The sequence below is a fragment of the Thunnus thynnus genome, chromosome 5 (assembly GCF_963924715.1).
Source record: "Thunnus thynnus chromosome 5, fThuThy2.1, whole genome shotgun sequence".
Lineage (NCBI taxonomy): Eukaryota > Metazoa > Chordata > Actinopteri > Scombriformes > Scombridae > Thunnus > Thunnus thynnus.
The window spans coordinates 12,854,762-12,881,905 of record NC_089521.1 but is presented as its reverse complement, the minus strand read 5'-3'; the positions used below and the strand labels follow the sequence as shown (position 1 = coordinate 12,881,905).

The window sequence follows — 27,144 nt, the reverse complement described above, 5'->3', positions numbered from 1 at the left end:
TTACTACGATTCTCACAGTATATCTTCAGATGTTGCCACACAAGTCCCAAATCCTTAATATATGACAACAGGATAGAATATGAGCAAGTATTTGAATTAAATACAGACAACCCCTATTTATCATCAGTGATTTATTAATATTTGTGTTCCCTCTTAGAAACACCTGGCTTATTTGATCAAGTAAATGCAGAATAAAAGTAAAACACATTCACAAAAACATGAGCACCTGTTTCTTTTAGATTCCAACACTCATACGCCTCCGCTTTATAAAGCCCAATAAAATGTAATGACAAAGTACAAGGCAAGTCCAGCCACACACCAGTCTTTACTGTAGGCAAACAAAGTAGTATCAACAAAGAAATGGTGAACAAACAAAAGTTAGTTTCCCATGAACATTTAAAGTTGTGTTAAAGAGGGCAATGCAGAGCAGTGAGGGATGTCATCAAGAGTAAGGTTTAGGCTAAAGACACAATGACAAAGCAGTCATTAATTTAACACTGCAGACACTTTATGGTTAACAATGAAAAGATACTTTTAATATTCCCAACTAAAGGCATGTATTTACTTTTATCATACCTACATTGGAAAATACTATAGCTTACAGGATGCTGTTTGAGAACAAAATGCCCAAAAAACTAATTAAATCTCTGTTTTTTTTTTTTTGTTTTTTTTGAGAAAAGATACTTTTACTCATTTTTTACTTGTTTGGCATAAAAACAAAATATCCCCTCGTTCTCTAAAACCCAGTTTTTTACATTTCATGGGTTCAAAAGATGATAATGGTGCAAAAGTTTAAAAAAAACAAAAAAAACAAGTAGGTGTAAAGGGAAGAGGCTGTTATTTGAGAAAAGTGACTCCGTTGTTCATTTCAAACTACTGAGTCAAATTTCCCAAATACAAAACATAAACTAATAAACTTATAAACTAAAACCATTTATGCCAGTCATTCACAAGAGGTAACACAGATGAAAGGAACATATAAGTGGATATATCAAATCTATATTATTTACAACAAAATCTAAAATTGTTCAATTACTCTACTGATAAAGTTTCTACAAATATTGCATAACAGTGTCTTTCCTTAATGTGACAAACTTCTTAAATATGCATACTCTGCATATTTTAATACCACTTTGTAACCAACAAAATTAGTTTTGCCACTGATAATTAACCCTTTGTTCCCACTAAACAAAAACACCACAGAAAACTCAAAGCCCACAATGCCTCCTCCCAGTGATATGCCTGTGGAGAAAGCTACCTGATTTATCACTCAATGGGAGTATCTTAAAGATTTGCCTCTTTAAGGCACAACCTCAAAGTCTCCCATAAGTTTCTCAACTGTACTAAACAAAAAGACCAGTTCTTGGCAGTGACTGTCCAAGCACAAGACACCAGCGGGTGCTGTTCATGTGATCAACAAAGTTTTTCCTCAAAATTCGATTAAGATAGAAAGCTCAACATTATAGAAAATGTTCCATCTTGAAGCAGTAAGTGACTCTAATGTAACCGTTTAGATTGAGCGTGTCAGAGAACTTGAGGTCACACCCGACGGTAGGACACAAAGTAAAACACAGATGAATATGAATGAGTGTTTGTGATGGGTGCAGCTGTCCTTGCCTATAGTGGTTCACACCTCCTCATGGGCTGTCAGAGGTTTTCATGGCCTCAGTCTGTCCCTCCAGTCCCTTCCCTAAATCCTCTCCTTTCTTGTGTTTCCGAGCATGTTTGTATTTGTCCACGTATGCCTTCACCAGATTTCCCACCTTCACTGGGTTAATCTCCCCGCTCTTGCTGTGGCACACCTGATGACCAGGAACACAGGATCATTTCATACTAAATTCTCAGGAAAAACACATTCAACTGATAACCTTAGGCTTAAAGGGGCTTAAAGTTGTTCAATTCAAAGTTGTTCAGTTACAAACCTTTTAATGTCTTGGGCAAAACATATAGTGTTACCTACCTTCTGGACGGCTTTTCGTAGAATCTCTTTATATTCATCCTTGTTGATGTCTCTCCTCTGGTAGAAAGGCTTGATAGCTAGCTTCACCTCCTCTATTGCTCTCTCCTGCATGTGAAGCTTCTTCAAATACTGCTGCCAGGAGTAAAAGTAGGAAGGAGCTATAATATTTATCTAATACAAAAGGCGACATGAAACTACGTGAGATATTCAGTTCAAAGCTTAAACATTCAGAAGGCAGATTCACCTTGTCATTTCTCGACACATCCCCTTCTTCTGCCTCTCCTTGCCCGGTGGTTGATAACCCCTCAGGGTGCACACTATCAGATCTAGAGTTGGTGCTGTGCGGACCAACACCACCCTTCTTGGAAGGGTCACTGACAGAGCCAGGTCCAGTGATGTCCTGTGAGAGTCAAGAGAGTTGGATGATAAGGAAATCACTAAACTAAAAGATTATAGAAAGATACTCAAAATCACAGCAAGATAACATCATACCCATGCACAGTGTCATTAGAGAGAGAGAGAGAGAGAGAGAGAGAGAGAGAGAGAGAGAGAGAGAGAGAGAGAGAGAGAGAGAGAGAGAGAGAGAGAGAGAGAGAGAGAGAGAGAGAGAGAGAGAGAGAGAGAGAGAGAGAGAGAGAGAGAGAGAGAGAGAGAGAGAGAGAGAGAGAGAGAGAGAGAGAGAGAGAGAGAGAGAGAAGAGAGAGAGAGAGAGAGAGAAGTAGGTGTAATTATTTAGTTATTTATTTATCAGGTGTGCCCAAGTCTGAATAAGCTCCATTGTTACATCTATCAGCAGGTCTCAACGAGGGGAGTCACATCCACCTGCTACATGACGTACATTTCCTAATATGGACATCAGTGTTCCCCAGAGATAAGGCTGAGCTACTGACACATATAAAGTGCTCTCAAGGGACTCTCCATAACCTGTTGTTACACTTCTCCTTTCCACAAAGTTGGGTTGTAACAAATAGGCAATAAATTAAAAGTGCAGAGCAATAATCGCCTTTGAAGTTCTTCCCAACATGTTACACAGTGCACTGTCTCTGTGTTATGGGTGTATAAATAGGTAGAGGTCTGTCTGCACCGAGGCGATAAGCTGAGTTTTAGCTTAGTAGTCAGTGCAGTTGTCTACGACCTGGGAGACTCCAGTTTGAGTTAAGATAGTTTATTCATCAACACTTATTGTAACACTTTAATTTCATAAATTAAACACGTAATAAAAACAAAAACAGGATTTTTAAGCCTAATTACATTTTTATTCAAATACAAATAATTTTGCTGCCTGAACAAATATAGATACAAATACAAATACCATTCAGTGACCTCTCATGCCCTATGAATCAGGGCATCCTAGAGGAGACCACTCCCATCAGGAAGGAAATGTTTCATCATAGGATAAAGGTGATCACTCAGAACAACTTTGTACTTATTTGCAGTGACCCTTCTCTCTAAGGAGACAAGTGGACCAAAACCATGCCAGCAAAATGCCCCCAAAACCATAACAGAGCCACCAGATCCCCTCACAGTAGGGGTCAAGCATTCAGGCCTTCACTGGTTTTTCCTTTAATTTGTCATCCGTCTACATATGTTGTATATGTTGAATTTAATACATACATATATAAATACATATATGCATACATGTTAAGACCTTATCATTATTGTCTATAGGTGATGTAATGATTGAGACTTACTTTGGAAATTACTGATGAAATTAATTAAATTAAATGCTAAGCCAACTGCTTTCTTTCCCACAAACTGGCTTTTACTTTCATTTAGTCTGAAATGACTTCAGTATCAGTTTTAGTTTCTGTCACATGACTCTCCATAAACAATACATTAGCTCTCTCTAGATAAACACTGCCACCTTCTGGTCACTTAATAACATTAAAAGTACTACATCTAAAAGTATATGATGCAAGAAATATTAGGGTAACTGCAGTGCTTCAGTCCTACCTGACTGGATGTCTGAACTGTGGAAGAGGGTCTGCGAGCTCCTTCCTGCTTCAGCTTCAATTTGTATAGAGCCAGCTCTGAGTAAGAAAATGGGCCAGAAAATATTAAAGTGAGGAACAGATGCAAAACACACTTCTGATCTCTTCCTGCTTTGCAAAATATCAATATCAATCATGATCTTTACACAGTTTTTACATCTTGAATCTCTTTTTTCACTTCTTTACATCACTTTTTGGATTAGCCACCATTGTTAGGAGAATCTACTGATGTAATGTGAGCAGCCACCTAAAGCTGAGTAATCTAGTGGTAATACTTACTGCTTGCGGATTTCTCTGGTTGAGGTCCCTCAGGCTCCTGTATATTCCAGGTAACCCTCTTCACTTGAGTCTTGGATTTGGCTCCCACTATGGCCGGCACCTGCTCACCTTCATTCTTCCCCTCCTGTCCGCCCTTTTTTTGTTTGACAGCTGCAGCACTTCCCTCTGCACGCTCAGACTTCACATAATCCAGGTTGTCAAGCATCACATCAACATTGAAGTCATCATCAGAGTCTGAAGGTTGCTGAACTTCCTGCTTTATGGGGACACTCAAACCAACAGTGTTTGGTTGTTCTGAGGCCTTTAAATCTGAGTCAGACAGGGAGACTGTTTCCAGCAGACTGTCTGCTGCAACAGGTGTGGTCAATGTAGAAAATGAGGTGACAGGGGGTAAGTGGCACACTTCTGGGGAACTCGGCTCCGATTTAATTGCAGTAATTTCACAAGTTTCAGCCTTGATTATTTCACAAGGCTCAATCTTGATGGGGTGTTCTTCTATTTCTTCTTGTTTTATATTTTTGGCTACGATCAAAGAAAGAGTGTCAATACCTTCTTTCTTTATCTGTTTGGTAATTGGAGAATCTTCAAACATATCAAGAGATGGTTGTTTTTCTTTCTTAATTTCTTTTACAACCTTGATCTCTTTCATCATTTCTGCTGTTGAGGCCTGGCTGTCTGCCCTGAGGTCTTCACCTTCCTTTTTAATGTTAGAGGCAGAGGCAGAGGCACAGGAGGGCATCTCTTGTTTGTTCACTATAGCAACTTTTTCATCTTTAAGGGAGCTTTGAGTCATATCTTTCTCTTTTTTCTTGTCCTTCCTGTCTTTAGAGGATGAAATACCCGACCCTGAAGTTTTCTGTGAACTTTTGGATGATCGTTCTTCTTTCCTTCTCTCTCTTGAGCTTGATCTAGACCTCTGTCTCCTTTTGTCTTTTGGTTGTGACTCGACCTTGTCTCTGGTGGAGAGAGACGATTGTTGCGGTCGTGTGTGATCTTTCCTCCTTTCTCTGGATCTGGACCTGGACCGTGACTTTGACTGTGAAGAACGACCATGCTTCCTGTCCTTTGATCTAGATCTGGACCGTGACTTTGACCGAGAACGACCACATCTCTTGTCCTTTGATCTAGATCTGGACCGTGATTTTGACCGAGAACGACCACGTCTCTTGTCCTTTGATCTAGATCTGGACCGTGATTTTGACCGAGAACGACCACGTCTCTTGTCCTTTGATCTAGATCTAGACCGTGATTTTGACCGAGAACGACCACGTCTCTTGTCCTTTGACACCTGTCTTCTGTTGTGGTCTCTCTCTCTTCCATCATTCCTCTTTTGTTTATGTTTATTCCTTCTTGAACACTCTCTGCTGCTAGAGTTGGAACCAGACCTACAAATCAATAATGACAAATGAAACGTTTAACCAAAGAAAAAAAAAACAAATAGTTGATGCTGGGAATATTGGGCAAATGATTACATATTTACCTGGATCGCCTCCCGTCTTTGGATCGTGACCGTCGTCTCTTTCTGTGGGTCCTATCAGGGGAATTGGACCTAGAGCTCTCTGATGTTGAACGTGCCCTCCTCTTCTCTCTGGACCTTGACCGCCTGGCGCTCCTTTCTCTGTCCTTGTTCCTTTCTTTCTGCCAGCCTCCCTGTCCAGAGGCATTATGGTCTCCTCTCCTGTCTCTGTCTGTCTCTGAACTGCTCGAGCTAGAGTGTCGCTCCTTAGATGAAACACCTCTTTTGGAGGTTTTCTTCTTTTGGCTCAAATCTCTTGATGGGGACCTGGAACAGGGTTTGGACTCAGATTTGACTTCTGTCTTTTGTTTCTTCTTGGCGGGAGCTGAACTGGATGTTGATGAATCATTCTTATAGTTAGGGGGAGCACTGCTGGGAGTTCCAACACTCTGTCCACTCTCCTCCTCTAGAGTCTCTTTCTCAGTCTTTAAGAGGTCCAGGCTGTGGTGAACAGGTGGTGTGGTGTCTGCTGCCCCCGTACTCAAATAACTTTTTACGCTGTTACCACACTTTTCAGCTTCCTCTGTATCATTTAACCCTGGCTCCTTCTTAACTTCGGTGCCAAGTAATGATGTTTGTTCCTCAATCTTAATGTCTACTAATCTTGATTCTTTTTCAACCTTGACTTTTTCCTCTGAGCATCTGACCACCTGTGATACAGTCTCCTGTACAATAGCTCCCCTTGGTTCTTCCTGTGAAATCTCACTCTCCTGTGTTTCAGTTTTCACAGTAACCAGCTCCTGCTTGCTTTGCACTACACACTCCTTGTTTCCTAAACTGGGAGCTAACCTAGCACGTTGGGAGCTGCTATCCAGGCTCGTGCTCTCAGCTTCACCGTCTGAACTGCTTGAGTCTGACAGAGTGGGATTAAAGGGATCATAGATATTATTACGGTCTTGTTCCTTATTGTTGGGCGTACGTGATGCCAGCAGCATCTGTTTATCCCTGTGCAACTGTCTCTTTTTTGCTTCATCTTCCTTTTCTCTCCAGTGTTCCTGCATGCTGCCTCCACTAGCAGAGGATGACGGGGTGCTTAGCCGCCTTGAATGCCATGAGTTCCCACTGGAGTTAATGCGGAAGCTCACTGATGATGAAGATGAGGAAGATAATGAGGGATAACATGGCTGGCTGGCAGGAGAGCCAGTGGAGGAGGATGAGGAGGAGAATGAGTTTGAGAAGGCTGATGATGAGCTTGCTCCGTCACGCCTGTGCCTATGGGCCTGACCTTCAGCCCTGCCCTGTTGCTGGTCTACACTTTGCTGCCTATTCTTGTCCCCAGCAAGGTTGTTCATGCCTGTTTCAGGCATACCATAACTATTACTGCTTCCCCTACTACTTCTACTACTACTACTACTTATATTACTGCCACTACTACCACTTTGATTAGTGCCGTCATTTGTGACATTGCTGCTCTCCCTTCTTATTTTCGGTATCCTAGGAAGCACTGACACGTCTACCCACATGGGCTTTGTAGACGCTTTTTTAGGTTGGGATTGTGAAGGAACCATTGTCTTGCTCTTTGAGCTAGAGTCTGAGGCGGGGTGGATGGATGAGGAAGTTGTTTCCCTGGGGGTTCCAACTCCATTAGTTCCCCGGTGACCAGGAGTTGGGATGGGTCTGGTTGGACGAGGTGGCTGCAAACTCGGATGACCTCTGGGTGGTAAATCAGTATGGAGAGGTGGTTGGGTGTGCCTTGTGGAGGACGGTGTGAAAGGGGGTAAGCGAGAAGAGCTCTGGGAGAAAGGTCCGTTCAGGGTGCTACGGGAGGATCCTGGTAGGTCTCCGTTGTAGTGGACAGACAGAGAAGTGTCTCCTGGGTTGGGTGATATCCCTGGGTTGATCTGAGTGCTGGAGTCTCCTGAGCTACTGCTTTTGCTGCTATCTGGCTTTAACGCAGATGGCAGACTCACTGTAATACAAGAAACATACCAATGATTAGCACATATGAAGTGGAATATTGAAGCTTTTTTGTTTTGTGTGTTTTGTATGATAGTATTTGACGGAATAATGTTTTTTTTAATGCTAATTACTCATTAATGTATGTATTTTTCTCTTTATTTGATAGAGATAGTCAGAAAATGTTACACTCTGTACACTGCTCATGGAAATTACTCATAGGAACAGTCACAGCGTTGGGAAAAAACAGAAAAGGAAACAGGAAACGTCTCAATCAGTTAATCAGCTGAGAACAACTCACTGCCCAAGGGGGAGAACCTGAGCAGCACTGATTGTTTCTTGTGACACCAGATTTAAGAAAATGTAAAGTTTAATATTAAACAGCTGGTCTTAATGTTTTTTTGATGGCATCAATTTTTCATGAGAGGTAAAAGCAAGTCAGATTTGTGGCTCTGTTTACCTCTCCCATCCATCAAGTATCTAGAATCCGTACTCACACTGCTACAACACATTTAAATCTCAGGCTTTGTTTTTAAAAATAAGCCACCCACACTTACTTGGCTTTGTAGCTTTAAGAGAACCATCTCGATTAATGACAACATCAGAGCTGTCCATCAAGAGCATGCTTTGTCCTGATAGGATACTGCCGAGCAGGTCAGGCACAGGAGCTGCCTCCACAACGCCCCCTGACTGGGGGACATCCATACCCCTCCTGGTATAGCAGAGAAAACCTTCACTTAGATGAGCTAAATTTCTGAAGTATTCATCAAGTTAGACAACATCTTTATCAAAAAGAATGACAAAGCCAAGACACATTACAATTAATAGATAAATAAACATAGAAGCAGTTATGATGTGTAAGATGATGCATGTAAGTAGGGTTTGAAATTGTTAAGATTTCATAGTTTCTAACTTTGAATCTTCTCATCAATTTTGGTTCTTAGCGAAACCAATTTCAGATTTTTACATTTTATTTGATTAAGAAACAAAAAAACCTTGAAACTTTTGCTGTATCACTAAGTTTTTTTTTTATAAAGCTTAGCCACATTTTGTAGTGATAGCACTGGTCCACCGTATTGCACTTTTGCACTTACATTTTTGAGTCTTCTATAAGCAGTGTTGTAGCAGCAGACACAGTAGGACACAGTTTGATGAGAAGAATCAAAAAGCATGTTGCCCAGATAGCTTTAAATATGAAACTGTTCCCAACCCTACACATCAGGGCAAAAGTGGGCTTTTACCTGGAAATGCTTGCAGTGACTGGTCGAGCTACAGGCTGGTGAGAGCGAAGAGCAGAGCGAGAGATCCCTCTTCTCTTGGCCTCCAACAGTGTTGTAACGTGTTCCTGCTGCTCTTCTTCCTCACTGATCAAATCAATACCATTAGTCACAATTTGCTTAATAAATTGTACAGTATAGCTACAAAACACACAGATATACATTAATACTATACACACGTTATATACTATAGTAGGTGGATGTGATAATCACATCCACAATTAACAATATAATAATGCACAACATAACAATTGTAAGGGCTGACCTGAACTATTCAAATATTGTTTTGTAAACTGGATTTCTAATCATAAGTCAGCAATAAAGAGTTTTTTCTCTTTTTTTTTCCACAAAAAAACAAAAATTGCTTCACACATCCATATGATGCACCATAAAAACAGGGCAAAGCTAAATGAGTTTAAAGAAATCAACAGTGTGGGAGCATTTTACACTTTTAGATGATTAGAAAGACATACTGATCCGAAAATGGATCCAGGTCAAAAGGATCTCCATAGATGGAGAGGGATGCAGCTCCTATGTCAGCTCGCATGCTGCTTAGTGTGTGCTCTGAGGGCCGGTACACTGTAGGTAGCGAAGAGCTCCTCTTGTCCTTTGCAATTCCCAGACTATTAGCAATGCGGCTTCGAGGAGTGGCTGCCTTTTTCAATACCTAGTGGGAAAACATGGGCATAGAGTTCACATTGTTGTTTGTTGTTGTACTGTTGTATGTTTTTTGTCGGGGACTACAGATGCAAATAAGCTTCAAGCTAACTCTGGTGCAGTGCATCTTTAATGTTTCAAACTGCACACTGTCCCATTCAATAAATAAATAAATCATTCAGTGTTAGATACATCCAATGAAACATTTAAAATATTCCATGGACTGATATTGGGCTCACTCACCTTTTTTCCGGATTTAGTCCTCCTCACTTTACGTCTCCTCCTCCTGACTCCTGTGCTTGATGATTTACCTTTTTTACCCTTAGCAGTGGATGTCTTCTTGCTTTTGACCTTTCTGCGCTTTCCTGTTCAATCAATCATAAAAGTCATCCCTCATCACAAACACATCTCTATTTAGGCCACATAGCTATCTCTCGCTATTCCTTCCACTATATTTGTTCACATGGGCGCTTGTGATTATGCTAACCCTAGTTTGAAAATTGTTGTGTATTTGTGTGTGTGTGCTTACTTACCGGTCTTGCGCCTGCGGGTAGATGGGACACGAGGTGTTAAGTCCCTTACATATACAGCTCTGTTAAGTCCGGCCACCACAGCATTGATAGTCTCATCCAGCCAAGTGGACTGCATCAGATATGTGGGAGCCAGCTAATAAGAAAAAGTTTGTATAACGTCACTGGTTCGCTTTCACAGACCATCCTTGTACAAGACCCAAACACATGCACTGCTCCTTACCACGAGCATTTCAATCACCAGTCAAGGCATCATTTCTGCTGTCAGTAGCACTTAAGTACATTACCCAAATACACAACTTAATAAGTAGTAAATGTTAAATTGATTATTTATAATTATATATAAAAAATATAAATTAGTAAATCAAATCTGAACAACGACAAACTTTGTGCATCAAGACATGCATCTGCAAGAGCCAGCTGCGTATGTACGTAAGTTAGGAAATTAGTCAAGAGAAGCATCACGCCTCATTCCAAACCTGCGATGTGCGTGCCTGTGTGATGCGATGACGGTTGACACTAGCTCGAACCCTCTCACTCTGCTGGGTACGGGCGATAGCTCGGGTTGGACCTGCAGCACGGGACTGGGAGCGACTGGTGGCAGGACGAGCAGTAGAAGGAAGGCTCTCTGTATCACTAAGTTCTTCAGCTGAACCCCCTGGGGCAGGAAGAGTTAAACATCTGACTTGTGAAAGGATGCTTATGAGTGCAAACAATGAGATGAGGGTATAAGTAAATATGTTTTTATATGAATTTATGTTTTTTCAATATATTTTATGAAATAGAGGTAATAACATAAAAAAGGTGTTATGGCAACATTTTGAAACAGCATTAATTCACTGAAAAATGTCAAATGCTGCATATTAAAGAGATAGAATATTTAGGTTTAGTTTTTTCCAGTCAGTAAAGGACTACTTGCTGCCCAAGACCAAATTATTGTTTGAGCAAGTATGAATTATAGGAGGCAAATAACTTATACACTTACTTGAGTGACGGTTGTTGGCTTGACACTCGGGGCAGAACCATTCCTCAACAGGAACGGCATCAAGAGGTGGCGTGAGACAGTCCGTGTGATACCTATGGAACAAAGAAAGCACAATTTATCTGACAACAGAAAACGTAACAACAGGTTACTCTTTTTAAGAGTACTGAACCGATTTTCAATTATGCTTCTATAACATTGTTGAACTTAGGATGGATATATTAAAATCGACGCAACAAAACCAGATATTTAGTGCTTTTTTATTCCGTGCATTATTCTTCCTTCTCAAAACTGGGCACCTACATTACCCACAATGCAACTTGACTGGCAACAATTCAGTTGGATATGCTGTTAACAGCACATGTAGTCTAGTGACCTCACATCTTTCTAACTCTTGCTTCAAGCAACACTACTTGAGGCAATTTCACACGGTTCCCTCTGGAGCCACAAAAGGCTTTAAACAACTATTTTTCACACAAAATCGGTTCTAATAGTTCTCCTCTGCAACTGTAAAACATGCAAAAATTGATTTTGAAAGGACTATTAGTAGAATAATATCTATCTCACCCAGCATCACAGCCATCGCAGAGCAAGAGGCGGTCCTCCCGGTCACTGCCCCCACACACCTCACAGCTGGTCTGCTCCAAGTCCAAATCTACTGTCTCCTCTTGACCTTCCTTCACAGGTTTTTGTACTGTAATCTGAATGAAGAAGCCATCAGAAAAATCACACTTAACCAAATAGTCTACACAAAATAGATGTATGGAGAGTAAACTATGGTAATAAATGTTCCAGAAGTAATGTCACTGAGGATTGAACATACTCACCATTTTCCGCACTTTGCCTCCATAACATTTCCTTAAATATATGTTGTTGAAAGCAATACGGTCCACAGGACACGAGTTTGCATTCTAAATAGTGGAAGACAGAAACACTGGAATTGAGCAACTCAGCTTCCTTTGTAATGCTGATGCTTTTTAAATACAGAGCATATATTAATTATCAAAGCATATCTCCTTGGATTCATACAACCCAAATCTGGATTCATACTTTTGTGTTAAGGGGTTAGCTGAAGTTCACTTCCTAAAAAACGTAACTATATGTCGGGGCTACAGTGAGTTAATACCAGTTGTGCAATGGGGGACAAAAGCCGTGTGTCCAATTGGTAAAATGCTGATTTTAGGGTAAGGGTTAGGTTTAGGCAAGTGGTGGTTATGGTTAAGGTTAGGGTAAAGGGCTGTCCACACCAAGAACAGTAACTATAAATATATGGTTTTAAAAATCGTTCTAACTCAAGTGGATGGCGGAGTCTACACCACAACCATAACAACAATGGCAATGGCAAACAGTATCACTGGGATCACTTTCAGAGCAATTTGATGAATGATAGAAACACTGACAGCCAATCAAAATCCATCCCCTAAACCATATGGCACGATAAAGTCTCCATCTAGCCTGACATTTCCAGTAAAACTTAACATATATCATCTTAATTCTGGAAACTGAAACCGACCATCAGTCAGTACAGTTTGGTCTGTAAATACTGGAACATCACAGCAACTAGTGTCCCGAAATACTTCTGAGCAACACACTGAATCACCACCCGCCTGTGAACCCTTCTTGTTTTCTTTTTCTTTCTCTGTGCAACATACAGCAGTAACAAGTCGTCAGTATCTATTAAGGTGCCATCACAGCTGAAGCATGCTGTGCGTGCTCGGCGCCACTGTTTACAGAACAGTATCGTTTATAAGTGTGGATGCTCACATCGTTATCGTTATAGTTATAATTATTGTTCTTGGTGTGGATGGCCATCTAGTCTCCAGGAAATTAATTTAAGTCTATGTAAATTATACCCCAAAAGTGACCTATGTAAACCTGTGTGTGTGTGTATCCCGCCATTGCTCTGTATCACAAAGTAAATGAAAGAATGTAAACAGTTACTGTGGTGAATATCATTAAAGCACAACACGGCCTGATCATGCACACTACACAAGTCTAGCATTGCTGTGGTGAAACCTGACTCAACTATTGATTAAAACCTACACCGGTGATTCCCGTCAACCCCTCGTGTCAACTACAAATCCAGCTTAAAGTCACACCTACCTTGGCCCATTCAAGGATGCAGTCGAGACAGAAGTAATGCTCACAGCTCTCTGGTGTTGCCACAGGCTGGCTGTTGAATGAGTTAAGGCAGATGGGACATTTCTCCGAGTCCTCATCTGAGCTCATGCCTGCAAGGTCAGCAGAGGTTCCCCCAAAAGCTGCCTCCTCCGCCTTAGCATCTTCCTCCTCCTCCTCCTCCTCCTCATCTGATAAAAGTGGGTAGAAATCTGTTTTGTATGTACTATACAAACATGATTGATGGATGATATTGCAGCATAACACACACTTGAATAATGATTTTGTTATGCCACACCAACAGAATATTGGGTATTGCATAATACAATTCTTCCTCAATCAACTCATGAAAAGGTTAGATAGATTACAAAACTCCCAATTTTTAAGTAAGCAAGACTAAGTAGATATTACTACATTGTGATATCAACTTAAATATACCTTTTCAAAGGAATAAAAGATAATCTCGTAAATATAAAAGCAAAAAGTATACAATCACAACTTTCACTCACAGCAATGTAAATATCATATTCAGATATTCTTACCATCATCCTCTTCATTCTCTTCTTCTCCCTCCTCCTCCTCATCTTCTCCATCTAGGTGATCCTCATCTTCTTCCTCACCACTATCGGATTCTCCCTCCTCAGACTCCTCATCAACGTTGTCGGAGTCATCTAGGAGGACAAAATGTTACATTCAGATAAAATGCATAAGACTGTAGAGCTTTTACTGTACTCATATGGCAATGAACGTGTCTGATGACAACATTTACTTAATCATTCATGAACTTGTCTTATTCGTGATACATGTTTCTTTATACAGGACAAACATATTGAACAAACTACCTGAAATGGCCCACAGTGCAGCCCTTTTTCCTTTGCTGTGGGACGCATTGCGATTTATCAGCTCATCTTGGCTGTCGTCTTCATCCATGGCTGACCATCAAAAGAGCAATTTCTCTGACAGCTGTTCTCCAAAGTAATCTTTATAGGATAGAAGACATTTGCAAAGTGTGTTCAGTAACCTCAGATTTTTCTTGTGCATTAATTGCAAGGACTATGACATAGTTAGGTCTAACTGAACCTTACTAGGAAGTAAGTGTATTGGTGACATGTGTGCCCGTCTACTCACTGTTTTAAGGACAGGTGATGATGGGAAGATTTTCAACCAACTTTATGAAATGACAAGATGATGTTCTCTTGTGCCTGAATCCTTGAACTGAGAGGGAAAATAATCTCCAGACGAGTATGCTCGGTTTGTGGGATGTTACAACTACAGTAAACAGACAAGTTAAGTCAAGTAAGATTTTCACATTAACCACAAGTGCCATTAGAGGGCTTGTGGGACGTTATGAGACTAAAAAGCAGCAATTAAAAACACAGAAAACTATAACTTTGTTTGCAGAAAAAACAATAAAAGGTTAACTAACTAGGCAGCAGCCGCTTGCTATCTAAGCGAGCGCTGCAGTTGTAAACAAAGAAGAAAACTCAGCACTGAACAACACTTCATTTGTGGCTCATACGAAATATGCATGCAGGGTGAATATATACATATGCACTATATATATATGCACTTACAAGAACATTGCACTAACCTGTAACGCTGTTCTTACTGAACAAATGACGCTACTGAACAACTGACATTAGCGTGTTAGCTAGCTAGCTTCAGAACAGCTAAATTTAGCGAACGTCAACTACAAGCACGTTCCCACTTTGTACAAAAAACACTCAGTGTTTGGGATCATTAGCATAAATTCTCCATTCAACACACATATAACAACAATGTCCTAATCGAGCATTTAATAGTAATTTCAAACCTACCCTATTCAGTAGTGTGAGGTGTGTTTAGAGTGGTTTGAAGTCTCCACGGTTGTTGAGTGACACCACCGGCTGGATGGAGACGGAAATGGCCGAGTGCACTCTGTGACTCTTAAAGAGACAGTACACCATTTGTTATCAGTCATACAGTATAGGCAGACACAGGCTTTATAAACGTGAATAGAAAGATTAGGCTACTGTGTGTCCACCAGTGTGGCAGTCTACCCACATTAAATGCACACTTAAGAAGTCCCAACACCGGAAGTTAAAACACAAGTTTAGAACCTGCTGTCACTCCCAATTTGACGAACTAACACCAGATAAAAAAGAAGAATGTAATGTTTGTGATGCTATTTTTTTCTACAGCTATAAGCCTGTATTTTCAATTATCAAACACACACAAAAAGGTCTATTTTTCTAAAATATTTAGAAAAATTCCTGTCGCCTGAAAGTTATAACACAGATAATATGGTGGGGGGAAATCAATTAAAAGAAAATAGAAACACATAAACAAAGGAAGGGATGTAGTGGACCGTCACACAGATATCACTTAAATTTAGCATCATATATTTCACTGAAGTTTAGTGTATAGTTCAAAGTTCACATCACGCAACTCTCCATGTGTGCACTGTGCAGGTATGAGGTTAAGTAAGCTGTAAGTAACTTTTGAAATGCATGTAGGCCTGAAAATGTTAAATATTTATAGTGTTGACTTGTTTGCCCTTATATTAGGTTTCCTTTTACATTCAGTACTTTGTGTTGACTGAAATATATATTTCTTAAAAAGTGTGATAAATCTTATCATAAAGGTCAATTACCAGTAACTCCATCTATTGTTCCCAGAAGTGCCAGGACTAAGCCACGGTCAGTAAAGTAAACAAGTGCCGCTGTCGCCCCCTGGTGGCAATTAACTGTACAAAATCAACTATTACATAATACAATGTAATCCTGATTTGCTACTTTGTGTCATGGGGTCATGTGTATCCTAGCTGTTAATAATCCTACGGGGCTTTCACGGTCAGAAACTGTCCAGGAGGGAATGCTGCAGTGTAGGCTTACCTGGAAATAAATAAATAAATAAATGTTTCTAGTCATCCTGGAAACAAAGTGGGAACACTATGTTCCAGTTGGCAAGTTGAAATGGTGTGTGTGTGGGTGGTGGTGGTGGTGGTGGTGGGGGGGGGGGGGGGGGGGGGGGGGGTTGACACAATTAAATGTAGTGATGTTAGTGTAGGCTATACATAAAATCTATTATGATGATATACAATCTGTAATATGTATGGTGTTCCTTTATGCTATGATAGGCTGTAAATGTGTAATGGAGTGTATTGGACATATTCATGATATTGAAGTTCCATTCATCAAAGCTTTTGTGAAAGGTGTGAAATTTAAGTGGATTTAGAGTTTTAAAAAAATATACATATATACATATATATATATATATATATATATATATATATATATATGCACATATGCTGTTATACAATTTGTTAATGATGTCAGGGAATCCTAAACTCTCATTCCGTAAATAATTCATCATCGTCCTCCTCCTCCTCCTCTTCCTCCTCCTCGTCATCATCAGATCAGACTGTCATGCTGCATCCATGGTACGTGCACAGCCACACTCCTCTCATGGCAACACTGTACACAAGTAAGCCGAGTTCAACCACTTCTCACTGTAGGGGTAGGGTCGTCCTTTGTTAAACCGTTCAAGTGCACGTATCTCACCTACAATGGCAGCTGCCGCATCACGCGGCGTCTATTTGAAGGGTAAAGTCACCTACGGCGTATTGATGTTTGCAATAAATAATCTCAGGACAGGAAACTGTTAACAGGAGAATGGTTCATTCCTAATGTACGACGTGCAAAACTGAACGCGCCGCACCCCAACTATAACTCCAAAAATGAACCTAACTGCTGGTTGCATAAAGCCCGCCTCCCCGAGGGGTTTATTTGATGATAAGCCGTGATAGGCGGGTCATTGAACCCGAACAGGGAAAGCTATTGGCTGTGCATGATGCCAGTTTTCTTTGCATTTGCATAACCAGGTCGGGTTGCAGATGCAGGGGAGTGGGCTGGGTGGAGATAGTGCAAGTGAACTGAACTTCAGCGTCGGTGTAAGGCAACACTATATTCTTAAAATACACCTAACTTGAATCATGCGCTGTGATTTGTTTTTTGAGGGAAAAAAAGAATTTGTGCGTTTGGATAGATGATAGACAGGCTCCCATCCGCGAAAATGAAAGTTTTTTTCTTTATTAAAAATGATTCCAAAAGAAAACTTGGGACTGGTAAGTAGCTCCCTTTATCTGCCACTATTCTTTATTCTCTCTGTCTATATGGTGTTGATCAATAGGCCACATTCCTTGTGTCACCCGATGTAATTTCTCTACAAAATGCTTAACAGTTTTACAAATGTAATTATTAATTATTTGGAGTCAATTAAAGTCAATTAAAGCGTTTTCATATATTTCGGTTATCAAATCCATACATCGTGGAGTAAACCAGCTGTAGGCCTAATTTTTAATTCAGTGGGACAGTTTGTGACAGTGTTTGGACAATAGAAGTCACTTTAATTAAATTATTTTATGTTATATAATTTTAGCCGTATAGACGCTATTTCCCAAGTGATGTGAATAGAACATAGCAATAATAATCTACACCCATTATGTTGATTATGTCTTGATTTATTACTGTTTCATTACACAGCCTTTGCCTGTTCCTCCACAGATTGTGTATGCTTATTTTTTTGCCGTTGGAAGGGTTGATATCTAAAAGCAGGTAAGCCACTGACTAACGCACATTGTGCCCGTTGCCAGTTCCACTGTGCGTGTGACAGCGGCTAACCTGGTTTTGGGAATACCTCTCATCTTTTGCCTCGTCCAAAAAAAAAAAAAAAAAAAAAAAAAAAATCAAGACCAGCTACAGCCGGACCAGACAGACACCTATCTACAAGAACATATCCTGTGCACATTGCTGGGACAGGCCTGCTCAACATGACTACCCTCCCAGTGGTCTCCATGTGTACTGTAGCCTACTTCCTCCTATGTTCACATACTGTACTTTATTTAGGGCCAGTAGCTTTTTGCATTGACTCCTATAGAGCCGACCTCTCTAATGCCACCTACTGTCAAGACTTTTGGTGAGTGTTTTCTTTCAGTTTCTGTTTCATCTGAGTGGTTCAGACAAGATAATCATCCTCATGAACACTAGTTTCCAATTTGAGGTCAGGGGCCCTCCGAGGGTTCTTGAAGAGGTTCCAGGGGGCCCTTCTTGCAAAATGAGCATTGCTATAATGACATAGAAGTTGGTTTTTAGAACAAAATGGATGTAGAGAATAATATAGTTGTATTTCCACCCCTTTACACTAAATCAATCTTTACACGAAATCCAAATCAGTCCGTTATAATATGTATCTCTATACAGTATGTATATACAATGTATGTTTGTAAAAAAAAGTATCCCTTAAATGAGAAGTAAAGTTTTTACTCTAATGAATTGCGGCATCACGTATCTTACTTTCTGTTTCATGTAATGCGCTGGGAGGATGTTTTATTCCCTTTGGTGCATGATGATTCATTGTGACACAGAGGAATAGATAAGTGCAGTATGTCAGACTCATTAACTTGTGGCCCATTCATCATCACATTGTGGACGTGCAGATGCTCACTCTCATCCACATGAAGGAGGTTCGTTCCCAGACACCCGACTGCCTGCTGTTGTATGTCAGTATCAGAAAGTGTTCAGGCAATTTTACATTCATCTGAATTTTCCAAAGTAGATTTGGATTGGGTTCATGAAGTGCCATTGTATGAACAAAAATAATTCCCTCAGCATGGTGTCCTGGAACATCAGCATAATCTGTTAATGTGCTGTTTATGAGATTGGAGTGTTAGGTTTAGATATGTAGTGGGTGAGGTTAGATACATTTCACTATGCATGTGGGATATCTTAAAAAAAACATGGTTTAAAACTACCTAGTAATCTGTAAATAAAACCTGTAATCTGAAGGGTTTTCTTCATTTTTTTCCCCCACCTCACTGGGCATTGCATGGCATTGAATATTCCATGAGTTTCAATGTGAATGTAGCAGCTGGTGGGAATTTCAAAGGGACATTGAGTTCTGACTTTAAGTGTTTGTGTATTACCTCTCAGGTCCGCAGGTAGGCGTCATTGTTGCACAGGGTTGTTGGCTTGTCCAGACAGTGCAAACTACACAAGGATTCGAGGAGCTTAACTAACCTCTGCCAAGACAGACAGCTCTAAATCTACTCACTATAATCCAATTCTACATAAGTAATTATAATATCTAAACTGTCCGTCTCATGCACTTAATGCTAAACACATGGTCAGAGGTTAACATTGTCATGAAGTATAAATGATTTGAAAAATCCCATGCTTTTTAGGGGGTGCGTCATTTCTTGATGTTCATTAACACACATAAGGAAGTGGACAGAAAATATGTGCTTCGCTCAGGATTTTACCTGGCAAGTGTCAGCAGATGAGAGTATTTATAGAAATCCACAGGGTTTCAGTCCAGGGTTAGCCAGAGCACTAGGGAAGCTCACGTCACTCAGTGTGTGACAGCCAGCATGTTTACTCTCCAGGGTAAACAAACAGGAAAGGGGTGGAGGACAAAAGTGTTGTGCAGAAGCCCATAGTTGTGCAATTGTGTGTTTATCCTATCATGCCAGAGGGGGTTCTTTTAATCACAGATGACAGAATATAAACTGTTTTGTTGATAGGACGAACACACACTGACCGAGAGTAGTCCATGATTTTCTGCAAACAGATGCAGATGTGGTGGTAATAAAAAGGATGTTATTCATTATACTGATAGAATGAACATACAAGGAACTTTCAACAACTAAACATGTTTCTAGTCAGCCTCTGCAAATACAGGTCTGCAGTGCTCTTTTGCCTTTATGGTCACATGTCTTGTAGATATAATGTGTTACATCATCCATAACAGCAGCAGCTGTGATGCCAGAATGTTTGCCACGTTTCCCCGTGCACCCAAAGATGCACTTTGTGAACTTTCAATCAGCCACCTGTGAATACCGTCTTTAAAATGTCGAGAAATGATCGTGTGGCATCATAGGACCCATTGTACCACAAGCAATGTGGAGAGCATGCATATTTCAGTACCTATAATATATTCATAATGCATTTCACATAGGAGCTTCATGGAACTGTAATTTTTAGAAAGTGTACACTGGCATGTTAATTATTTACTGCAGGGCACCTTCACTTGTAGTTACTGTATCATTTAAAACAGGAGGATTATAGTTAAATGCAATTCCATAAGACATGTATTAAAAATACAATGACTGCACAAAAGATTTTCTAAAACACAATGCACATTTTTATTATATTTAAATACATAGTAATAATTGCTCTAGGTAAAAGGTTCCTAAATTATTTTACATTTCATACAGATACTTTGAAGTGTTTACAGTAGCAAAACTGTAAATATATTTGTCTTATGTATATACAGTATGTATATCATGGTAATAATAACAAGAGTTACAAAGAAAGGGGTTAAATAAGAGGTGACGGTGACAGAACAGTGAACAAGTGTCCTGTGGCCCTGCGGTCCATTGTTTTATCTCCATGACGACTCTCGGGATGTCAGGACTGCAAGACACACAAAAATAAGTGGGGATGATGATCCCTTTGTTTGGAAAACACTTTTCAGCTAAGACACTGCAGGAGAGACCTGGGTCAATCAACACACACACATGCCTATAAGAAACACTAGCTGTTATTAGATTCATTCCTTTAGCCATAGAGGTTGTGCATTTTGGGACAGAATTTGATTCAAGCATGTTTTTATAACAAGCACTGAGATGTCTATACACTCCACAGCAAGGAGTGGTTGTGTAATCCCACAAAGAAAACACCACACTGCAGACAGTAAGGAGAGTGCACACTCAAACACACTTCACTTTGACCTGTCAGCATAATATAGAGACACATAATGAAATGTTAAGTGCTATGATACAGTAAATATTGGTTTAGGTGGTTTAGGTGGTCAATTGTGGATAAGACAACAGCTTTCCTTGTTCACTTGATGTTTGTTGTTAGGTCTTAGTTAAGTAAATTCATCCTAAATCTACAGTACACTGAGGTACAGTGCAAGTTATGACAGGTCAAATGTTAGGTGTGATGACAGCGAAAGAACCAGGTGCATCCATCCCAATGGAAGAAAAGAAAAATAAGGATATCTTAATAAACCACAGCCCTGTGGCAGTACTTTTGAAATGTATTTTCTCTTTTTAGTATGGAGCTTTACAAAGTAGGCTGGAGAAAACTACAACCTCCTCAAATAAGTTGCACTGACTTCAAGCAGAGCAAAAAGACAACAGAAAGATACATTTCTCTGTAGGCAAACGAGTGCCAGGGCTTTAAACAAGAAGAGAATGGGACAGTGCAAAACATTTTGCAGAGCCGTCCGTGAAAGGCTCTTGCTCTTTGGAAGTCAAGCATCACCAAAGTACAAGGCATTGTATAGATACACCCGCTTACATAAGAATAGTATCCATACATAAAAGGCAAACTGAAAGGACGTTGGTCTCATATCGTTCCATATCACAGTATAAAAACAGCACTACAATCAGAATGTCTGCTACAGTCATTCCCAGTGCGATCGATGTGTTACACGGTAATACAGTGAAAAAGCAGCTGTCGGTAGACGATTGTTGACTTGAGGGTGGGAAGGCCCCTCTGTATTACAGAGGAAGGGATTAAGAGCAAGTTCCCAGATGCATGAAAGTAAAACCAACACAGCTACTGTTAGTCCAGAAGCAAACAGTGAGGGAGGAGGAGGGCGGGGAGTAGAGAGAACATGAAAGGATAGACAGACCCGGAGAATTAAAGCGTACAGGATATGTCAGAAAACGGAAGAAGGAATATGAAACAGTAGATTTAATCAACTGTAAAAACAAACAAGTTAGGACGGGGAATCAGAAAAAGACCAAGGGTTAGGCGCAGGAGAGAAGTCTTTCTAGCTGTTAGAGGTAGAGCTCAGGGAAGCAGTTGAGAAGTAGCAGGGACCTCCACCATACAGATGCTTCCACTACCCAGCACCAAAAACAGCAGCTGGAGCCTTAAACCCGATCAAGCTGGGGTAGAAAAAAGTATGGGAGCAAGCGGCTCTGGGACCAGGGGACGGGCAGGGCAGGGCAGGAGAGGAGCAGAGCAGGATGGACTTGGGAAGCAGCAGGGTCTCACACATACACACCCTCAGGGTTGAGACTGGACACTAGAGGGTTTTGCAGGTTGCGTGGATGTCCCAGGAACTGTTTGGCAGTAGGGCGAGGCGGTGATTCCACTGGAGTTACACTGCGGCCTTATTGGCAGAGGAAAAAAAGATGTTTAGAGGGCAAGTCATCACTCATTAACAGCCTGGTAAACAATGATGAGCATGAGCTTCGATATCTACTTTTGTTCATGTCCTTACTTCCATTCCTGTATTCATCCTGCAGAAGATGTGCCAGCTCTAACTGCTCCAGTTGCTCCTGAAGCTCTGTGCGTGAGTGAGTGTGTGCTGGCAGGACACCTGTCTGTTGAATAAACTGCTGCAGGTTACACTGCCTCAGCTCCTTATTCAACTCCTCCAGCTCCTCCTGTTTGGCCTGAGATGGAAAGAACATTGATCAGTGAGGAAAACAAAGGACGTTTGAGAACTCTCATCAGTCACTGCTGTCTCACTGAACAGTACCTTGTTTGCCTGTAAACAGTAGATATAATTCTACACAGCAAGATTTTAATGTCAACTGCCATATTAAGACACCAAAAGGAGAATGTCTTCATTTTTTTATAGGACATGACTACTGTATCTTGCCTTGTAGTCACATTACTAATGTAAATGCCAAAAACTATCTTTTCGCCATAAGGGGGCAGCAGAGTGCTAGTCTAGTCTACAAGTCATGTCTCACAGCACTGGTGGACGCTATCATTCATCATTCATCCTCAGACTATTCAGCTACTGTGAATCATCACTGCAGTCCCACAGCTACCATCTCCAGTTTTCTGATTTCATCAGTTTCTGGCAGGCATACTTATAGATGGATACATAACTACAGTCATTTGCTTGCTACATTTCAAAGATTTTTTTTAATTGAGGAGATGCCAGAGGAATAGATACTTATCAGCTCCAATTATTGAAACCGTAAAGTTTAGAGATCCTCCATCGAGACAGTGGCATCACCTTTGCGCCCACTGATTAAACTTTTGATGCACACAAACAGGCCAGTCAATCAGTCTTAATCGACTATCCATTTGTGCTTAATCAATGTGTCTGCACACAGACACAGGAAGTAGCAACTGTTATGATATAGCCCCCAACCCCAGCGCCTGTGTGTCTGTGTGTGTGTGTGTGTGTGTAATTGATGTTGGACTGAGGCAGCCTGCTGAGGCAGTTCACACCTGCAGGTCTGCCTCCATTAGCCTAATGACAGGAACGCTGTTCTCATCACCACCAACACTTACTCCACTGGCAGCCTCAACCAATCAGCTGACCGATGACTGACACAGCCAAGCATACACCCCTTCCCAGTACAACATTGAGCTCTATTATGCTGTGTCATGTTGCTACTATTATCGTGCCATTTAAAGGAAATAAAACATCATGTTTCTGTCAGGCAATAACTGCCTGGGTGGCAAACTGTCTCTGTAGTTACTTTAGGATTATAAATACCCACAATACTGTTGGGTACATGTTATGGCAAGGTGGTACATATAATACTGGTATGTATAAAAAAACAAAACACTAATACCCCCATTCTGTACTTTCTATATAATTGGCAGATTGCAGTGATTGTCCATGACACGCAGTCACTCTGTCCCATCAACCAGGCACTAAATCTGCTGAGTTCACCCTCAGATTCAGACATCAGAGTCCCCCATGAGTATGACTGACTGAACAGCAAATGAGCTTATCATTATGCTTTAATAGGTTTTGCAACCAGTGTGCCATTACTTGGTAATGAGATACAATGGTCTTTGAGTCCTGATGGCCTTCACAAATGAAGACATCAAAACACTGGACTATAAATGATTTCAGTGTGCCTTATTTACTTGTGACAAAACATTCAAAACAACACCATCTACCATACTACTACTAAGAGAGGAACTTAATTTTCTGTAACTAGTCTGCATCAGCTCCATGAAGTAAATACCAAAGTCACTGGTTTCGTGTGCGTAATGAGGAAACTCGAGTTTCACTTCAAACTGGGTTAGGCTTTTATTGATACAGCCGTATCTATGACAACCACCAAAAGTAAACAAACGCCACCAAAAACCGTGATACGCTGAGGCTGAGATGATCCAAGAAAAAATGGCTTTTGTGCTACAATACAAACCTCTTTAATCTCTTTTTCCATACACAGGGTACAAGAATATGTAGATAGTGTCATGTGATATAAACACCATTAGTAACCACGTGCTCAGAACATTCATACATAATAACACCTGCCAAACCAGTTCAGCTAAACTGTGAATAGTTCTTCAGACAATATATTTTCATAGAGGGTAGGATCCAAGTATACAGTATCAATGTCATCATAGTTTCTTGAATTATTATGCCAATTATTATAATTATGTCAAAATGCCACAACAAATCATGTTTCGTTTTTTTTTATTGGTTTTCTCCTTTTCTTTTCATAAGTGTCTCTGCACTGATGTGTCTGCTGCAGTGCACAGGTAGGAGAGGGATATAGTATACAGTTTAGGTAGAAGAGGGTCTGTGCTACACCCTCAAATGACAACACATAGGCTGATGTGGATTTACAGCCCTTTCTCCAGAACTGTGACCTCTCTCCTTACCTGCAGCAGAGACTCTGCCTTCCCCAGAGCTTTGTCAGTCTCAGACAGTTGCTCCTCCGTCTCTGTCCCGTGCCTCTCCTGGCTCTGGAGCTCTGCCTTCACAGCATCGAGGGACTCCTCAGGCCCGTTAGCTTTCCCTTCCGCCTGGCTCTCCCGCTGGATCTCTTGCTCCAGCTGAGCGGAACGAACCGAGAACTCGTGGAGCCGCCTTCCACAATCGTCTAACTTGGCATGGAGCTCCCCCAGCTTCCTCCTCATTCCTCGCTCCCTCTCCACCTCTGCTTGAAGCTCCTCCTCCCAGTACTGCTCGTGGGCAAGCTCAGCTTGGTTCCTCCGCACTGCTTGTTCCAAAGCGTCCATCTCCTCTTGCAAGCGAGCTTCAGAGACTGGTGAAGGACAAGGAGATGGGTAGGGACGATCCCAGGCATGAGACTCCCTCTCTAGGGTTTCTAGCTGGGCCTCAATGGCCCTCATTCTCTCTTGCTGCTGAAGAACCTTCCTAAAGACCTCCTCTTTGGATGGGCCTATAGGGGGTGAGGGAGAGGGAGATGGCACATGAGGGGATACAGGGCTGGGAGAAGGGGAAGGGGAGGCTCTGTGCTCTGGGGAGTCCCGAGGAGACCTCTTAAACTGTTTGGCTTTGGTTCTGGGAGAGGTGGATGGCCCCAGGTTAAAGGTGAGAGATTTCTTAGGTTGGCTGCGTTTCGAAGCCTCTGGCTCAGGATGCTTGGGCAGTGGGGGAGGGGTTGGTCTGTCTTGTTTTGAGCCAGGTCCATCACTGCTACTAGGGCCAGTGCGGCGCAGAAAGAACTGAACTTCACTACCATGTTGGCCTAACTTAGCCAGAGACTCCAGAGGCTTCTCTGTGGCCAGCAGCTGCCTTTCAGTATCCCTAAGACGCTGGATCAGAACATAACGGCCTGTCTGACCTGGAGACAGAGAGAGAGACAGAATGAGTATAAAGAAATGGAACTATACACCAAAAAAAACACAACCTACCTCGAATAAAATACCACAATATTAAGACTAAGAAGGTGCTTAACTTGTCTTTCTCAAAAAATGAATTACATAAATTAGTTGAGAATTATTGAGTTACTTGCTAAGGACCTTTTTTCTCCTTCAGTGTCATTTAAGCAGTGGATTTGACCCCTCCCACTGGTTCTATGCAAGTAATGCTAAGTGAACAAATGACATCAGACACATGATGATGATGCTGATACCTCTAAATCTCTGCCTCTGAGTATAGGAATAAAAGTCTGCTGTGTAAGATTCACACAACATGTAAGAAATGTTGAAATAAAATGAAGTTTCCACAAGGACCTTGAAATTAGGACAAACCCTCCCTAATGACTTGGCAGGCAGCTCACTCATGGAAGGAGGAGAGTGCTAAATCTGGAGTTATGTTGTTCAATGCTGCTGCAGCGTATGGCTTGAATAAAGCTGAAGGATACAGGCACAGAGAGCCGGCTCAATTCCAAAATGACCCCCTGACAATCTGGCAGAGCACTTCATTTAGGTCATTGGTGAATGAAAGGTGAGTGCAGAACTGGATTGCTGCAACCCTGGTGTGAACAAGCACTCTTGTTTTGTCTGCATCAAATTCTAATTGAAGAGCTATTATCTAATCACTAAAGGTCTTAAGATAAACTATCAAGCTGAGACAAACAATGTGCAAAATAACAGCTTGAAAAGCCGGAATCACAAAATGATGACACAATGATTTCAGAGCTTGATGTACTCACCAATTGCCTGGGCCAGAGCAATGACAACATCCTGGCATGATGTCTCCTCTGATAAGCCGCATACCACCCGCACCACTCCGTCCACCCACACTTTGAGCTCCATCTGGGACCAGGCAGGGCAGAGTGAAGGGTAAGATGGTCCTCAAAACAGATTCACTTCAGCTTGGCTTTACTCAGCTCAACGCTGCATGGCACTGACTCTGTAAGAGATGAACAGCAGACAGAGACAAGTTAGAGGTGTGTTGACATGATAGATGATAAATCTACAAATTCAATGTCCTAGTTATAGGAATAGACTTTTGTTGATAAAGAAATAAAGGCTAAGGGGGTAACATACAGTGTGAAAACAATCAGCATGCAAAACACAATGCCAAATATTTCTGTCTTCATTGAGTAGTAGATGATGATGTAATCCTACCCCAACATATGACAACAAGCTGTTGTTAACCTAAACAGAACACACTGAAAGCTGTCATATAGACGGCACCCTCACTTGTTAGTCATTTTGTTGAAATACCAGTTTCTACACCAAACAGTATTGACGTCAAAACTGT

General features: G+C 41.1%; 2 protein-coding genes across 6 annotated transcripts in view; both read right to left on the bottom strand.

Annotated features, from left to right (window-relative positions):
* Window positions 1-684: 684 nt before the first annotated feature.
* Window positions 685-16,148, bottom strand: phrf1 (PHD and ring finger domains 1). 3 transcript variants are annotated; one of them, XM_067589327.1, is made up of 20 exons: window positions 15,024-16,148; window positions 14,335-14,475; window positions 14,049-14,186; window positions 13,749-13,877; window positions 13,192-13,397; window positions 11,916-11,999; window positions 11,656-11,789; window positions 11,092-11,183; window positions 10,601-10,764; window positions 10,110-10,242; window positions 9,820-9,941; window positions 9,393-9,586; window positions 8,884-9,006; window positions 8,200-8,354; window positions 5,711-7,655; window positions 4,231-5,615; window positions 3,914-3,990; window positions 2,205-2,360; window positions 1,961-2,092; window positions 685-1,802 (listed from the first exon to the last, which is right to left on the bottom strand). In XM_067589327.1, exons 3-20 carry the CDS (start codon window positions 14,134-14,136, stop codon window positions 1,638-1,640), a joined length of 5,484 nt encoding a protein of 1,827 aa, XP_067445428.1. In that variant the 5' UTR covers window positions 14,137-14,186; window positions 14,335-14,475; window positions 15,024-16,148; the 3' UTR covers window positions 685-1,637. The 3 variants fall into 3 exon arrangements, with proteins under 3 accessions (XP_067445428.1, XP_067445426.1, XP_067445427.1); XM_067589325.1 differs by having other exon boundaries at window positions 10,586-10,764; window positions 15,024-16,147; XM_067589326.1 differs by having other exon boundaries at window positions 1,961-2,089; window positions 10,586-10,764; window positions 15,024-16,147.
* A 4,214-nt stretch (window positions 16,149-20,362) lies between these two features.
* rassf7a (Ras association domain family member 7a) overlaps window positions 20,363-27,144 on the bottom strand; it is a 35,543-nt gene continuing 28,761 nt past the window's right edge. For all 3 annotated transcript variants that reach the window (XM_067589322.1, XM_067589324.1, XM_067589323.1), the window contains 5 exons: window positions 26,591-26,790; window positions 24,849-25,777; window positions 22,483-22,657; window positions 22,264-22,371; window positions 20,363-20,657 (listed from right to left, as the gene is read on the bottom strand). In XM_067589322.1, coding sequence (XP_067445423.1) covers window positions 20,626-20,657; window positions 22,264-22,371; window positions 22,483-22,657; window positions 24,849-25,777; window positions 26,591-26,693 — 1,347 coding nt within the window. In that variant the 5' untranslated portion in view covers window positions 26,694-26,790 and the 3' untranslated portion in view covers window positions 20,363-20,625. The remainder of the gene's footprint in view (window positions 20,658-22,263; window positions 22,372-22,482; window positions 22,658-24,848; window positions 25,778-26,590; window positions 26,791-27,144) is intronic.